The 17,178-nt window shown below is 37.7% G+C and overlaps 1 protein-coding gene across 1 annotated transcript; it reads left to right on the top strand.

Moving 5' to 3' along the window:
* The first annotated feature begins 901 nt into the window (after window positions 1-901).
* LOC141586303 (ubiquitin carboxyl-terminal hydrolase 16) lies at window positions 902-10,372 on the top strand. Its single transcript, XM_074407487.1, has 11 exons — window positions 902-1,624; window positions 4,201-5,455; window positions 5,537-5,625; window positions 7,212-7,297; window positions 7,401-7,563; window positions 7,643-7,763; window positions 7,870-8,027; window positions 8,573-8,657; window positions 8,756-8,968; window positions 9,223-9,284; window positions 9,639-10,372. Exons 1-11 carry the CDS (start codon window positions 1,314-1,316, stop codon window positions 10,225-10,227), a joined length of 3,132 nt encoding a protein of 1,043 aa, XP_074263588.1. The 5' UTR covers window positions 902-1,313; the 3' UTR covers window positions 10,228-10,372.
* The last annotated feature ends 6,806 nt before the right edge of the window (window positions 10,373-17,178 follow it).

Genomic DNA, 17,178 nt, shown 5'->3' with positions numbered 1-17,178 from the left:
AACTTGGTTTTTCTAAAAACTTACAATTCATGAAAATTAAGTTTTCTCATCCAATTCAAGTAAATTTGTGAAAAGTGTTTGATATCCATGTAGGAATTAAATTTCACATGAATTTCCAATGACCAATGGAGTAGTTAAGTCACTTCATACATTATGTTGGTATAAATTTCGAGTTATTTATTTACTACCTACGATTTCTAAAGTTCGAGCTTGTTAAAACTAGAGGTGGCGATCGGTTCTCACTCGGGCGATTATGGGTCGGGTTAATGCGTCGAGTCATATCGATTCCTCGGTTGTGTCGGGTTAATTAACACACGAGTTCGGGTTGGTCTTGGTTCATGTCCATTCATTGTCGTCAGTCATAATCGGGTGATAATTCGGACCAGTTCAATTCAGTCACTATTACGTCAGATTACAAATATATATTTTATCTTAATTTAGTTGAGAATTCATGTTAAAAACAATTTAAATAAGGATGTTTTTTATTGTCGCGTCAAAATTGGATCAAAAATCGGGTTGAGTTGATATCAGGCTATAGGTTGAGTTGATATCGGCCAATTTTGTTACCGAGTCAAAATCATGTTTAGTTGATAATACTTGATATCGAATCACGTGTCGGTTGAGTCGTTTCGATTGAGACAAATAAGATAGTTTTCGATTGTCGCTTTGATCCCGATTTGGATTGTTTTGCCTCACCCGTTTTTCAGATTATATCAAGTTAAATTTCAGACGACTCAAATCGGATCAACTTTTACCGACTTTAAAAACTTGAAACCAATGGCCGCATAAGTGCATAACCCCTTTGTCATAATTAAACAAAAATAAAACTAACCGTCAAACAAGTCCAATACCAAGTCGTAACAAAAAAAATAAAGAAAAATGAGGTCACACGTATACATCCAAACAAAATTCTTTGCCTCCAATAGTTGATATTCTTTCTTTCTCAACCCCAAATCCAATACACACGGCATTAATATTATTTCCCTTTCCAAATTTCGTCCCTTCTATAACATACGTATTCACTAACAAATTTTTCTTATTATTATTCTTATTATTATTCCGATTATTATTATTATTTCCTAAATTTTCGATCTCACAATTTCCGCACACAAACAATCCAATCACTTACACTTTCCTTCACTCAATTTCAATTCAATTCCATACTTGTTCAACAATTTACCCCTCTTTTGCATGCAATTTATCGTCTAATTTGAGCAATTTTAATTCAAATTACTGCAATTCGAATCATAATTATATGGAAGTTGATTTGTGGGACAAAATTAGGGTTTTATGAGCTGTGATGTCAGTAATAAATGCTTGTACCTGGGGAATTAGGGTTTCGTGTAGCTGTCGTTTTAATTTTTGTTGTTTTTCCGGTGTTTGGGTTATTTCTCCGGCGTAAATGGCGGCTCGAGGTCGCCAAAGGAGAGATCAACCGACTTATTGTTTTAGCTGGCGAAGAAGACGATCAAGCCTATATCGATACCAATATCAGCTTTTTTGCTGCAGAAACGGCGCCGTTGAAGCCTCCTACGCGCGCGGTGGTTCCGAGGAGCCGTGTTTGCGCTGTTTGTTTTACTCCTACATCGAATCGATGCTCTAGATGCAAGTCGGTTCATTACTGGTATGTTTTTCGGTATTTAGTTGTTATTTTGTCGCGTATTTTGAAAAACGTATACAATCAAATTGACGTATTGTTGTATTGATTGCTAGGAATTCTGTTTGTTGTTAGTCAAATAGGAGATGTGATGATGTTGATTAGTTAGGTTGAGATTGGAGATAGAGATGAATTATTGTAATTTTGAGAGATTTCGGATTTTGTGTGATTTTAGACGAGAAATTTATGAAGGAAGTTGCTATTTTAGGTCAAATTCTGAAATTTTGTTGCTTTAATTGGAAATTATGTTGCAGTTTTTAGGATTTAGTGCGAGGAATTGATGGGGTTGTTGGGAGTCATTGTCGTTGAAGGTTTATTCCTATTTGTTACTATTGTTAGGATTAAGGATGTGCTATTGATTGCTAATTAAGTAGGTTGATTTTCGGCATCAACAAATAATGCACTGAAAATCTCGCAATTTTTCGAGGTTTATGTATAGTGATCGTAGAGATTAGAGTAGAATGACTAACGGTTTCTTAAGGGCAGTTTTGAAGCACCGTGAGGAAGTAAAGGAATAATCTTGGAGATGAAGACAACTGCAATTTGTGTTTATCGCGACTGTTAGGAAAAAAGTAGTTTTACGAGGCTGTTAATTGGATTCTAGGAAATGGATTTGGTGTTATTTTGACATTAGTGTGATCTGTGATTTGAGGGATCATTGGTTGAGGAAAACCAATTCTGATGTTTCCAAATTTGACTGCAATACAGGAATTTTGTAGCCTTAGTAGATGAAACGTATCATCCTCCAAATTATTCGAGATATGAAGTATTGCTTGTCGCTGGCTATCCTTTGTTTGTTACTTACCTTTCTTGTTGTTTACCTACTTATCACCTCGGTTTGACTCATCCGACCAAAGGCTTGATAATGCAGCACATTCGGACTATTCAATTCCTAGACAAATTTGAGTTGAACCATTGTAGTTTTGAGAGATTATGAATTTCGTGTGCTCTTAGATGAGGAATTTATGAAGTTTTTTGCTATTTTAGGTCAAATTCTGAAATTTTGTTGCTTTAATTGGAAATTTTGCTGTGATTGTTGGGATTTAGTGTGAGGTGTTGGAGTTGTTGCGAGTCACTGTCATTGAAGGTTTATTCCTATTTGTTGGGATTAAGGGTGTGCTATTTCGTGCTAGTTAAGTAGGTTGATTTTCGGCATCAACAAATATTACACTGAAAAAATCACGTTGTTTTTCAAGGTTCTATATTTAATGATCGTCTGGGTTTCTTAAGAACAGTTTTGAAGCACTGTGTGTAAATGAAAGAACAATCTTGAAGCTGAAGTCAACTGCAATTTGTGTTTTTTCGTGGTTGTTAGGAAAAAGTAGTGTCATGAGGCTGTTGACGGTTCTAGGAAATGGATTTGAGGTTATTTTGAGCTTTAGTGTGATTCGTGATTTGAGGGATCAGCTGTCAGGAAAACTGATTCTGAAGTTTCCAAATTTGACTGCAATTTGGGAAATTTGTAGCCTTAGTAGATGAAATGTATCATCCTCGGTAATATAGCTTTGTGGCTTTTATGCGGGATACTAAATATTTCTGGTCTGTTTGACTAGCTGACTATCCTTTGTTTGTTACTTACCTTTCTTGTTGTTTTGTGTAATACTTAGCACCTTGGTTTGACTCATCCGGCCAAAAGCTTGATAGTGGTGATAAGCATGGTTGTTCGTAGTATTGAATACCTCTACAAATTTGAGTTTGATAGTGAGATCCAATGTGTAATTGATATAAGGGTTTTTTGATAACTACTACCTTTGTATTACACGGTTTTGAGAACTACTACCAAAATAGTTTTCGTTTAAAAACTACTACCTGTAAGTTTGATTTTTTTTAAAAACACTACCAAATCTCATCTAAACCCAATAAAACACAATTTTAACCATTTATTTTTGAATTTTCATCTTAAGTTGTAAACTTTACCCCTTTAGCACTACTAATACTACTGTTTGCCAATCATTTTGGGGCAAATTTACTTTAAATTAGCTTCATCTAATTCACCTATCTAACGTAATTAAGGTAAAAAAGTTGCTTAAACGTCATCAAATTAACTAGTTTAAGGTATAAAAATAACAACTTAGGATGGAAATTCAAAAATAAATGGCTGAGATTGTGTTTTATTGAGTTTGGATGAAATTTGGTAGTGTTTTTTAAAAAAATCAAACTTACAGGTAGTAGTTTTTAAACGAAAATTATTTTGGTAGTAGTTCTTAAAACAGGGTAATACAAAGGTAGTAGTTATCAAAAAACCCTTGATATAAATAAGTGGAATCTTCCATGAAAAATCAGGAATGCAGTCTCATGTGGTTTGACCCTGTCTTCGGTTTTTTTCCACATGATTTGTTACGGCTCTTGTTAATGCTTGACTTTTAGAGTGTTATATTTATGTGCTGGCTCTGTTAATAAAATCAGTAGGTTCTTTCCTGCGTGTTCATTCGATCAGTTTTAGCTTTACAATCCGTTTCCTCTGAAAAGAAAAAAACAAGAGGGTAGTTTAAGCTTATAAGATAAACATTAACATTATTTTTGCATTATCTGTAAAATTTCAGTTCTGGCAAGTGCCAAATCGTTGATTGGAGACAAGGTCACAAGGATGAATGTTATCCATCGCCGGCCAACTCTGAGATAAATGATGAAGCCAGTAGTTTCTCAGGAAATGCTTTAAACCAGCCTTACTCTGATGAACATGGAACCCAGATTGACATTGATGGATTACCAGGTGATGAACACGGCGAAACTGCTGCATTCTCTTCTCCATACATATCTGCAAAGGATGGGGATGCTGCAATTGACAGTAATGTATGTGTAGAGGAATCCCATCCATTCTCAGTACATCACAACAGTGCAGTATCATTTCGACTGCCTCCTGCTTTCCCTGGTCGTGACACATGCATCAACGATTCTTCCTCAGATGATGACTCTGTACACAATCTTATTTCTGAGTCATGCGATTCATCTTCCACATTTGAAAACTTTGAGACTGCTACAAGTGATGGGCAAATGGAGCAAATTAATCCCCTGGAAGAGAAGTCCTACATGAAGTCTTATACAAGGGTGGATTCTGCTGGTGGTGTTTATGCTTCACATGATCTAAGGGATGACAATCCCAGTGGGAAGATACATTCTTCAAGTTTGAGGGTTAGTCACTCTGTCACGAATGTTGTTGAGCCTACGGTTTCTACAACTGGTTTCTGGGATGGAATTCTTGACACTAGCAGAACCACGACATATGTTCCTAATAACAATGTCAAGCATAAACCTGTTGGAGCTGGTCCCGAAAAACTTCCAAACTTGAAGTCCACTGTGCAGTCTGACACAGTACATAATAATCCTCGTGCAGCATGGACTTCCAACAAGGAGTCTGCGGCCGCAATAAGACGTCAGAACTCGACATTCTTGAGTTCGAAGGAGCCTGGCACCAGGACAACAGGGGCTAATGAACGTCATGTTAAGTTTAATCTTGTATCCGATACTTCAGTAGGTATTAGCTTGCCATCTAGTTCCCCTAGAGCAAATGACTTGGAGAACAATAACCACGACACTCAACCGTCGCTGGCATCCCAAAAGGCGGGGTTTTCTCCAGAGCAGTCAGATGTTTTTTCATCATCTGACTTGAAGTGGCATTCTGCACTGGCTACAAAGCCTGAAAAAGCTGTTGGTAACGCTGCTTTACCCTCTCAAGTAGCTAGATCTACAGAAAGTGCTTCTATTGGCCGGAAATCATCTATGCTGAAAGTTGTTGAGCAGCTTAGAGCTCCAAGGTCATCAAAACAGGGTGATGGTGCTGTAAACGATGGCAAGAAGGTTGGTGCTGTGGGCATGTACCTTTTTTTCATTTTGCTTTATATGATTCTGCTGGTACTGATTAAAATGTGGATTTGGCAGGCAGTGGTTGCTTATGATTCATTTGTTAAGCTCTATCATTGGAACAAGGTGGATTTTCTTCCATGTGGCCTAATAAATTGTGGCAACAGGTGATTTTTTGTTCGTGCTTTCTTGTAACTTATCTCTTTATCTAGTGTTGTATAGATTTCGAGGCTCACCTTTGCATTGTAGATACCAGATCCAATATTTGTAGTTTGTACACCAAGGTGCTTTTTTGTTTGGATTATTTCATGGGAATAATCCGTCCTATGGGTGCCCTGCAAATAACACTCCATCCTATAGGTAATTCCAATTAAATCCATCCTATCTACCATTCTTCCCATAACAAACTCACTTAAACATATAACCGGTTACTTTAGGTTACATTCTCTCTCCTCCTTATTCGACTGATTTACTTCATTTCTGTACATCTTCTCCATCTTTCTTCAACATTTGTGTTCTCCTTTTTGTTCTCTTGATTCTCCTACTCCCTTATTCTTCCTCTGCATTTCTTAATATTGGGTACCATTTCTTAATTACAAGCAATTTCAATAAGCAAATAGCTTTTTTTTTACTTTAATATTGGGTACCATTTCTTAATTACAAGCCCTGAATTTCCATTTTCTTTTCCCATTGAAAGCTTCTCGCTGTACTCCTCCTTGAAGATTCCATAGTATCACATACTAATAAATTGGAAATTATTGCACACCATTAATAATCTGTAGCTTGCATATTGAAATTGCTTTTCGGATTGCTCTCGTTTGCATATAGATTTCCGGATTTTATCAATGGATCGTCATCTGGTGGTGGTCAATCCACATGCTCTGATTGTTTTTGATTTATCCATCATTCTTCCTCACCTACTCTTTGGGTTTTCTTGAAATTGGTGGACGTTTATGTTGCCAATTTTACTAGTGTAATTCTTCAATACACACTTTTTATATTCATCTTTTGCCTCTTACAACACACCTTTATTCTACTCTTTACACTACTTTCACACTCACTCTTAATTATTTTCTGAATTTCTCAATTCAATCAGAAAACCATTAATTATTTCCTCAAACACTAACTTACCCATTACTCGATTTTCACCATAAAATATAGAGTTGTAAGAGGCATTTCGTCAAACAGGTGGTGTACATGGTGATTGCAGAGTTTTCTTCCGAGAAAAAAAGGTGCTTTTTGTATATTATGGGAATGTTGGTATATATGGGTCCATTGAGTTTTGATAGTTTGAATATTAAGGTTAGTGGTTTGAAGACTGGTAAAGAAGGAAGATGATGGAGAAGTGTGTTTAGCGTGTTTAAAGTGTATTGAACACAATTCAGTGCTTTTAACCTAAAAATAACAAGGGTGACCTGTTGTTCAGGTTGCCCGTCTCCTGAGACTGATATGTAAAGAATGGTGGATAGGATGGATTTAATTAGAATTACTGATAGGATGGAGTGATATTTGCAGGGCACCCATAGGATGGATTATTCCCATGAAATAATCCTTTTTGTTTTCCCAATTTCCTATAATTGTGTAATGCCCCTTGGGTCCCGACACCCCTGGGTGCTTCACATAGGATAGAATGTCAAACCCGTTAGTTTGTATCTTAATTGAAAATGTCCGGAGCTATGGGTATAGTTCATTACTGTATTCATTTATTTTGTGAATTATCACCTATTCTGATCTAAATTTTTTTTCCCTCTAGCTGCTATGCCAATGCTGTACTACAATGTTTGACATTTACTCCTCCGCTCACTGCGTATTTTCTTCAAGGACTTCATTCCAAAGCATGTAAGTGTCCGACACGATTCTATCTTTTACAGTTCATGCTCGCCTTTCACTTTTCCTACCTTATTTGATTGGACCCCTCTCAAATTTGAATCCGTTTTGACAGGTGTGAGAAAAGAATGGTGCTTCACTTGTGAGTTTGAAAGGTTGGTTTTGAAGGCAAAGGAGTTCGGGTATCCACAATCTCCTATAGGCATATTATCTCAAATACACAAGCTTGGTAGCCGTCTTACTAATGGAAGGGAAGAAGATGCTCATGAGTTTCTAAGGTAAGCTATTACATTTGCACTTTCATAATCGGAGAGGTAAGAATGTATAAAATGTGACTGACTGGATATTTCTTTATAGGTATGCTATTGAAACAATGCAATCTATCTGCCTCCGAGAAGCAGAGGTGAAGGATTTTAGCTCGCTGGAAGAAGAAACAACATTAACAGGGCTCACTTTTGGAGGTTATCTTCGCTCAAAGGTAGCAATGTTGTACAAGGAGTGGTGCAACCTACTAGTTTTACTTTGCTGGCAAAATACCCTTTTAACACTTCTCCTCGTCTTTTTTTTTCTCTCTCTTGTTGCAGATCAAATGCACAAGGTGCAACGGAAAATCTGTGAAGCAGGAAAGAATGATGGATTTGACCGTGGAGATTGAAGGAGATATAGAGACCTTGGAAGATGCTTTGCGACAGTTCACACGAACTGAGAGTCTTGATGGAGAAAACAAGTATCACTGTGGCAGGTTGGTGGTTTTGCCTTTTGACTGTTCTTTGGTCTAAATTTTGGGCATCTCTATGTGTTACTGTGTTAGTGTGGTTTGAAAATATGGAGAAACTTAGCTTTGTGCGTATTCTTTTAACATGTTAGTCCTTAGTTGACGGCTACAAGGCATTTTTTTTTCTTTTAATCCATGTGTTTTTAACTCGAGGCAGATAGAGTATTAATATATGACACTTAATATATGACACCCTGATAGTTAAGGTAAATCACTTACGGTTAAGGCTCACTGGAAGGAAACAAGGAAAGTACTGTAAATCTTGCCCTCTATTTTGTTACCTTATTAAGTATAGAAAGTGATCATTTAGACAAATCATTACAGAATGTGTACATTTTAAATTTTCTGATTGTTGTATTTCATACAGTATCATTTTACAAGCCTTGTAATATGTCGACAAATGCTAGTCTTTCGGTCAAGTGTGAGTAAATCTCATGACAGGGAAAGATGGACATGAATTTCCTAATTTATTTTTGCAGAAAAGTCACATCTGAACTATTTATTTCATATAGGTGTCAATCTTATGAGAAAGCAAAGAAGAAATTGGACATATTGGAGGCTCCCAATATTCTTACAATTGCATTGAAACGGTTTCAAGTAAGTTCTGATAATTTGTTTACATACCTTGCAAGGTTTTTCTATCTCATGTTTGTAATCAATTCCTTATTACATTACCATTTTTTTCTATTTTCCAGTCAGGTAGATTTGGGAAACTCAATAAGTCAATCCGATTCCCGGAGATACTAAACCTTGCCCCATATATGAGGATAGGAAGCGACAAAGCACCAGTTTATAGACTTTATGGAGCCGTGGTTCACTTGGATACTATGAACGCATCCTTCACGGGTCATTATGTTTGTTACGTTCGAAATGCCCAGAACAAGTGGTTCAAGATTGATGACAGCACGGTATGAATTCTGCGCATTCTTATGTTTTATGAGTGGAAATGTTTTCAAGATGTATTTGCTGTTTTTCTTTATTTTATTTTTTTCTAAAAAATTAGTTATAATGTTAGTTTTTCTGTAAACCTGATTTACCAATTGAAGCGTTTTACAACACCTTATAAGTGTCGGAAAAGATGACAATTATTATAATTGGTCTCATGGCTCGTGACAATTCATGCACCATGAAGCTTATTACGATGTGTTGTTTGTTGGAACAGGTGAAGCCTGTGGATTTGGATGAAGTGCTGAATATGGGCGCATACATGCTCTTTTACTCGAGGTATTATCAACTTAATCTAGCATTAGATTTTGGCAATATTAGATTTGAGACACTTATATTAGTAATAGTTTTCTGGTCTCAATTATCTTGGAACATTAATCTCGTTTACCTCACAGATTTTGGAAAGTTTGGTATATATTTCTCAGTATAAACATGGTCATCATCTGGCGCTGTGTTGTATATAATCTTATACTATCTGAGTTTGAACTCCGGCATTTCGTTACTTCGTTACCAAGAAATCCATTAACCTGGAGTTCAATATAAACCAGTGTTCAATAAAACATTAACCTTTTTATTAGGACGTTCTTTCACGTCCATTTGGTGCTGATCAGCTGATGTGTACGCTCGTTGCAGGTGCTCACCGCGTGCTCCTAAATCCATTAGAAGCATGATTTCCCGTGATTTATCAAGCAAGATTACAAACAAGGTAAATCTTGCTTATATTCCTCGAGATGAAACCAGGCACCCGCTACCCAACATTCTTGAGGCCGACTCTTCAAGTGACAACTCTTCGGTGTTTAGTCATTCAGATGTATCAACTAGCACCGACAGCTCTCGAGAATCAAATAGCACAGATGAATTTTCCGAGTTTTTCTTTGGTAACAATGGGTTTTCCAGGTCATCAGATTTAGACACCTCATCTTCCTCATCTTCTTCGTCTTCTCCCCTATACATGAAGCGTTCTCCTCTTTCCAATTCCAAGAGGTACGCTTCAGCCTTTCCTGAACATAATGTTCTCCAGACTGACAACGGCAAAGCACACAACGAGCCTTGTGGTGTCACATTTTTGAATTCTAACAGTAGTAGTCAAGTTAGGAATGCACGAGTAGTAAATATTAGTGGTAGTGAGATTGACGCCAAAAGATTAGGAATGGCTAACCCCTTGGATAACGGTAAATCAGGTGTACATCTAAGACGATCATCCAGAAGAAAACCAGATTAAGTATTTTCTCAATAGTGTGCCTTTCCCTCGTTTGGGGGAAATGTGTTCGGAAATATTTGTATGTACTAGTATGTTTTACTATTGCCTTTGTATTTAATGAGAGGATACAATGAAAAATGAAATTTTGGGCACTTTTCTGAATTGCTACTTTTCGTCTTTCGCACATTGTTTTCATAATGGCAGTAATCAACTTCTCCAGATTCTTAAACAGCTGTGACAATATTGTTAATCTTCCGATCATTAAATTTGGTCTATAACGTGTGGAATGAGGTTGTCGCCCTTTTTTGATTGAAGTAGCCACGGTATCAACCATGGTTTTGCTTCGCAGGTGTCGTCGTCCTGTAGTTATGGTTTCATTTTTATTATCAAAGCAGTTGGGCTCACATATCTTGACTACACGCCCATGCGTCGTTTTATATTCTCTGTGCCATTTCTTAGTTGCCCAAGTTCTCAATTAAATATCATGTAAGCTTGTTCATCTGTACAGCACATGTAGTTGTGTCTAAACATAAAACCTGATTCCTGAATGACCAATCATTTGATCGATCCGAAACAACCGACACCAAAATGATCCAACCTAATATCGCCCAAGACGATTAAAGTTATAATTGCACCTGATTTGCAATGTACTACGGAGTAGACCCGTCTTCGGGCCAGATTCGAGTCGGGCTGGGCTCTTCTGGTCAGGCCCTGAACCGGCCAGGGGGAGGGCTGGGTTTGGCCGGGCTGGGAGTATGTTTGACCCGGGCGAGACACGTGATGGGTGGCGGGCGGGCTGCGCTGGCGGGCGTGTGTATTTTTTTTTTCTTTTTACTGAAATGGTGGTCCAGGCTGGAAATTTAGGATCCGGGCCAAGATAAGATCGGGTCGGGTCGGGTCAACCCGTGCTGATGGCCAGCTCTACTACGGAGTAGAGGTGTACAAGATAGCGGGCTAGCCAGCCCAGCCCGGATATGTGGGCCGAAAAAAGGTGGCCCGGTCAGCACACGGCCCAGCCCGGTCATCCCCTAGTGCCGGGCTAATTACATGACTTCCTCGGCCCGGCCCGGTCCAAACACAATAAAAAAAATAGAGGCTCAGCCCGGCCCGGCACTAGCCCGTTACTGAGTAGGCCGGTTTAGTGCGAGGCAAAACTGGCCCGACCCTCATTTAGTGTCGGGTCAGGACCCTTATTTAGTGTCGGGTCAGTGCCGCACCCACCCAGCCCAACTCGCCCCTTGGCCCAGCCCAGCCCGTACTGGCCCGACCCACTGTACACCTCTACTACGGAGTACCAAATAACAAAGGATTTATAAACAGGAGTTCAAGTGATGTGGATGGCGGCATTGCGCTACCCATAGTCACCTACAATGATCACCCACAATGTACTAAACGGTGGTACCCAGTAACACGTTAACAGCATCAATGATTAACTCGAACACAAAATAACCTAACTAAAAACCCATAAATATACAACCTAGCCCGACCCAACTCAGGCTATGTAATTGCCAAATCTACGTACAAGTGTACAAAAAATGAAATGTGGAAAACACTACAAAGAAAAAAGGTCCTACACTCCTACAGTCAAATATGTCCCCTACGCCACTTGGGCCAACAAAGACATTTCAGCAACGTCTTGCAATACTTGTCCATTGAATACAATAAATCTTAACCCCACAAGCCATAAAAAAAACAGTAAACAACTATACCTAAAACAGTCGGACTTTTAAATTTTGGGGTCGTCACAAGCCATAACACGCTTTCACATTATGAAACGGTCCATTTTTATAGTAAAATTTATCGTTCAACGCTAATAAAAAAGTACTTATAGTCTGTAGTGGGGTCGTCTCACAATTTGCGACCGTCTCATATGGTTAAATATTTCATATGGATGAGAAGCAAATCTTGTCGTATGATTGCACATAATAAAACCCACCTCCTCCATGCTTCCATATTCTATGTATGGACCAACAAAATAAAGGACACACACTTATGAATGCTTACATTTTGTGCACATGTACTTTCTTTCATGTTCTTTTCTATCTTTCATTATTGAGTATGCCTAGAGCTGGACAAGAGTGCGGCCCGCCCAACCGGGCCAACAATTCCAAGGCCCGATGACCCGCTCATATGGCCTGTCAAGCCCGTCCCTATAACCGGGATGGTCCCGGGCTCCCTCTACCTCGGCTTACACTGCCCAAACCCGCCCAGCCCGCCCCCTTTTCTGCCCATTTTTCCCAATCGGGCCAATTCAGGGCCATCACCTCACTGCCCGCACCCTCAGAGCCCGCATTGTGGGCTCAGGCTCCCTACTCCCCAACCCGGCCCGTGCTAAACCGGTCCACAGTCCAGCTCTAGGTATGCCCACCTCAATTTATGATAAGTCATGACTCATGAGTTTATGCTTGACTTGATTTTTTATTAGTTTCTTCAACTTTTTTTTTTTTTTTTTTTTTTTTTTTTTTTGAAAATTACTAAAGGTTTTTCTTTTGAGTATTGCTAGTTAGCTTCATGGCATCTATAATAACATAGAGACATGGAGTAATAAAATAGCTATAATAATAATTGTCTAATTCACATCGGAAACTCGTAATGGCTAGAAATTTGTACCTAATACTCCTTCCAATTCACAATAAACCTCTCATTTCATTTTGGCACAAAAGTTAAGGAAACACACTACCCCACCATATAATTAAATTTGGACCACACAAATACACTACCTCACCATACAATTAAATTTGGACCACACAAACACTTGTCAAAAAAAGAAATAGAGAGGTTATTGTGAATAAACGAAAAAAGAAATAGAGAGGTTTATTGTGAATTGGAGGGAGTATAACATTATATATTTCCATATAAATTTAAATAATTTGTTTGGGTGCATTAAAGAATTAAAATTCTAAGTTAATTGTTAGTAATATGTTAGTATGTATAACCTACAAAACCACCTTTGTAAAGTGTATTTTTGTAGCACATCACATGGCATGGCATGGCACACCTCGCTCCATAGAGTTATACACTTAACTACAAGGGTTTAGGTTAACTAAATGATTTTGGTGTAGTCATTGTTGTTAAACTCCCGATCCGGATCGTAGGATCTTACAATTCTACAATCCATAAAGTGCCAACCGATCCCGATCCTAGGTAAGATCTTAATTTTGTAAGATCTTACGATTCAACTTGTCTCAATTTTTTTAAAAGTAGAATCTTAACCCGATTCTACGATCCTACGATTATACGATCCGATCCTACATTATTAACATGTCAATTTCTTCGGTTACTAAACGTCTATATACGACTTTAAGATAGCAAATTCTATAAAATAGAACAATAGGTGGGCCCATGATAAGAAAATAGTGTTTTGAGATTTAAACACGACATCTTTATCATATTTTGATACCATAATTATGTATTTTAGTTAATTTGTAGGATCTTACGATTTTACGATCCGATTTTATCGATTCGATCCTAGTAAACTCATCGATCCAAAGTAGGATCCCGATCCTAACAACATTGGGTGTAGTAATTGCTCACCTCATCCCTTAACCACGAGGTCAGGGGTTCGATCTATGCCATGAGAATAGAGCAAACTCTTTGGCCAGCCGTTTACCTTTTCGTCAGAGCATCAGCGACAAGAGGATTATACATCACATTGTCGATGGTGGACACTTCGATTTACACACACAAAAAAGGATTCAAGTTAAGTCAATGTCGAATCAATTTGCATCTAGGTTGCACGGGCACTCCTCATAATCGATGCACTCGTGTCGGACACCCGTGTCGGACACGACACTCGTCGGACACACGTCAAAACGTGTCGGACATCTGTAAAGCCGTGTCTAACTTTCATCTTTTATTTGGGCACGTGTCCGACGCGTGTCCATGGTATTTTGAGCCGTGTCCATGGTATTTGGACACACCTTCAAACGGAAAGTTGAATTTAAGGTAAATGGCGTGAATTGTTATATCGTTGAATTTGGTGGCCGGGCAAATGATGTTCTTTAGACAAGTAATGAGATGTCGAAATAGATTGATTATAAGTTGGTTTTTGGTTTTAGAAATGAGAATAAGTTATATTTAACGTCAAATTTTACCTTCATTTATTTAAATTTAATATCAAATACTTTTTCAAAAATAAAATCACACATATATAACTACAAAATATATATTTTATTAAATTTAAATAACGTGTCCCGTGTCCTAAATTTCATGGAATGCCGTGTCACATGTCCGTGTCTGTGCTACCTAGATTTGCATGTAATTTTAGAGAGATTCATTGAATTCCTATGTGTTTTAGTCATTCAAAGTAGCTGGCCTAGTGGCCAAATTTCACTTGAACATCAACAACAAAATAGTTACTCCATGATTCCACCCACCTTAAACAGTAAACAGTGCACCGTCCAAAGTTGACATCCAACATTTTCTAACTTTTTATAATGATGGTTGTTTGAATACAAACTTTAAGGTCAAGTAAATAAGCAACACACATCATAATAACAATGGCATAATTTAAAGCCGAAATTAAGGACGGTTCTTGTCGAACTATGGAGTTAAAAGCACCAACATTACCTTGTTAAACAATCCAATTTCGCACCCTATTTGTTTTGTTCGTGTTAGGATTTTGGCGTCTCTTTTCATCACTTTTTCGATCCTTTACCGCCTTGTTATCTTTGTAATATTCTTTTTTCGAAAATTTCTCAGGCTACCTCTTAATTTTGTCATTTTCCATGATACCATGCGTTTAAGAATCTGCTATGATACACTTGAGGTTTCATTTTTGTGCACATGTTACCCCTAATGTAATGGCCGTTAATTTTTGATGTTGTGGCAATAAAGTAATTAAAAATTATTAATAAATATGAAATAAAAATGAAAAGCAGGGGTATCATGAGAAATCTGACAAAATTAAAGAGTACCATCGAAAATTTCCGTAATTTTTAATTACTAATTTATGGCTACATTATCAAAACTTAACCCCCACTTAACGACCGTTACATTAGGGTACCATGGGCACAAAAATGGAACCTCAAGGATACCATAAGCAAATTCTTAAAAACAGGGGTATCATGGAAAATCTGACAAAATTAAGGGGTATCATGAGAAATTTCCGTTCTTTTTTTGTTCTTTTGAGAAACTTCCACGTAATTTTCTTGCATATATGTGAAGAACTTTCAACCAACGAAGGTTTCTCTGTTTGGTAAACAATATATTAAACGAAATTAGTAGATTTCGCCTAATTTGTAGTTTGACCAAACAATCTACTATTTTCATGTGTTTGGTAAACGGCGTATTCTGATATTATATTGGTCAAAATCTACTGTTTTTGAATATGCTCGTAATAACGGCATATTTGGGGTGTTTGTTAAACGGCGGATTGAGAAATTTTCAGCATATTCAAGACTTTTAGCATGTTTGACTCACCAATCTACTATTTTGAGTGTTTGGTAAATGACATATTGAAAGAGTAGATTGGAGCTCAATCTACTCTTTTCCAATATAAATCCGTCATCAATCTACAGATAGATACAACAATCTATTAGTAGATTGTGAAATATGAAGCCGTTAGCAATCTACAGATAGATACAACAATTAAGGGGTATCAGAGTAGATTGGAGCTCTACCCAGCATATTCACATTAGTAGATTGTGAAATATGAATCCGTCATCAATCTACAGATAGATACAACAATCTATTAACCAAAATCTGCTAATTACCAAACACTTCTACTAAATCTGCTAATTGAAATATACTAGTCAAACCCGTGAATCCAATCATTTTTATAATCTACTTGACCAATCGCTTCGCTAATATCAATCTGGATTACAAACAGGGCCATTGCATAATTGCATTAGCATATTCACTTTATTTATCAAACCATTCTAATTATCTTAAAATCGCTAATTACTAAATACAATTTTTTTAATTTTGCTTTGATTTGTTTGATAATCAAACCTCGCTATCGAAATCTACTAACTGGATTCTGCTAACGTTATCCGCTATCATGAATCTACTTCTGCTGTTTGCCAAATCGGACTTTTGACATACAGATATAAAATTGTCCTACATAATACTCCCTCCTATAACATCATCTTCCACATTCTCTCTCCCAAGTACATTTTTCTCCACATATTACCACTCCATTAAATATTTGTTCAAAATCAATGTGAAAGATCATATAAAATAGGAGGGAGTATCAAAACTATTCGTTATCTGGCGTAAAGAGGTTTTACCTTTACACACGTCCATTACATATTACTTAATTACGCTACACAAAGTTATTCGCGAATCGTGACGGTAAACTCATGGGCCTTGACCTCCGGCTATGGACCTCAATGGCTCAATATACTCATTAGTCATTAACTCATTACTCAAAGACAAAGTGTCCCAACTATCTACCTAATCGCGACTAGGGATGGCAATGGGTAGAGATGCAGGTAGGTCCGCCCTGACCGGACCCGACCCGAGATTTTCCCTTTGGACCCGTGCCCGACCCAGACCCGCAAGGGTCTAAAATTTGAGGACCCATACCCGGACCCTATGGGTAAGGGTAGGTCTGGGTCTACCCGCGGTCCGAGTTTTACCACTTTAAGTAACAAGACAATTTATGGGGTCTATAATATTAAAAATAAATCCATACTACTTTAACATTATGAGTTTATTAATCTGCCGTTAATGGTGATTGTCGGTCGTCGGCTATTAGAGAGGTGGTTGTCAGTCGCGTATCAGTGCTGTGGTGGTGGTTTTCTTGTGTTAGTGGTGGACTGGTGGTATTGTTAGAAGAGTTTGGTTGGGTTTTATCACTTTATGGGATGAGGGAAGAGAAAGAGAGTTTAGTTGGGTTTCTACAGTCTGCCAGTATGAATTCAGAAAAGTTGTAATTTTGATTTTTTTTTTCTTTAATAAAGGGTCTAAGGGTCGGGTATGGGTCTCATAACTTAGACCCGGATCCGGACCCGAAATATTTTCTTAAGA

Source organism: Silene latifolia, chromosome 6, assembly GCF_048544455.1.
Source record: "Silene latifolia isolate original U9 population chromosome 6, ASM4854445v1, whole genome shotgun sequence".
In the NCBI taxonomy this organism is placed as follows: domain Eukaryota; kingdom Viridiplantae; phylum Streptophyta; class Magnoliopsida; order Caryophyllales; family Caryophyllaceae; genus Silene; species Silene latifolia.
The sequence above is the reverse complement of the archived record's forward strand: the minus strand, read 5'-3'. Positions and strand labels throughout refer to the sequence as shown.

What these genes read in the sequence shown, in the direction of transcription:
- LOC141586303 (XM_074407487.1), top strand. Translation starts at nt 1,314, where the DNA reads ATGCTTGTACCTGGGGAATTAGGGTTTCGTGTAGCTGTCGTTTTAATT. An exon ending in CTGTAAACGATGGCAAGAAG is followed by an intron (nt 5,456 to 5,536) that starts GTTGGTGCTGTG and finishes TGGATTTGGCAG; the next exon opens with GCAGTGGTTGCTTATGATTC. An exon ending in AACAAGTATCACTGTGGCAG is followed by an intron (nt 8,028 to 8,572) that starts GTTGGTGGTTTT and finishes TATTTCATATAG; the next exon opens with GTGTCAATCTTATGAGAAAG.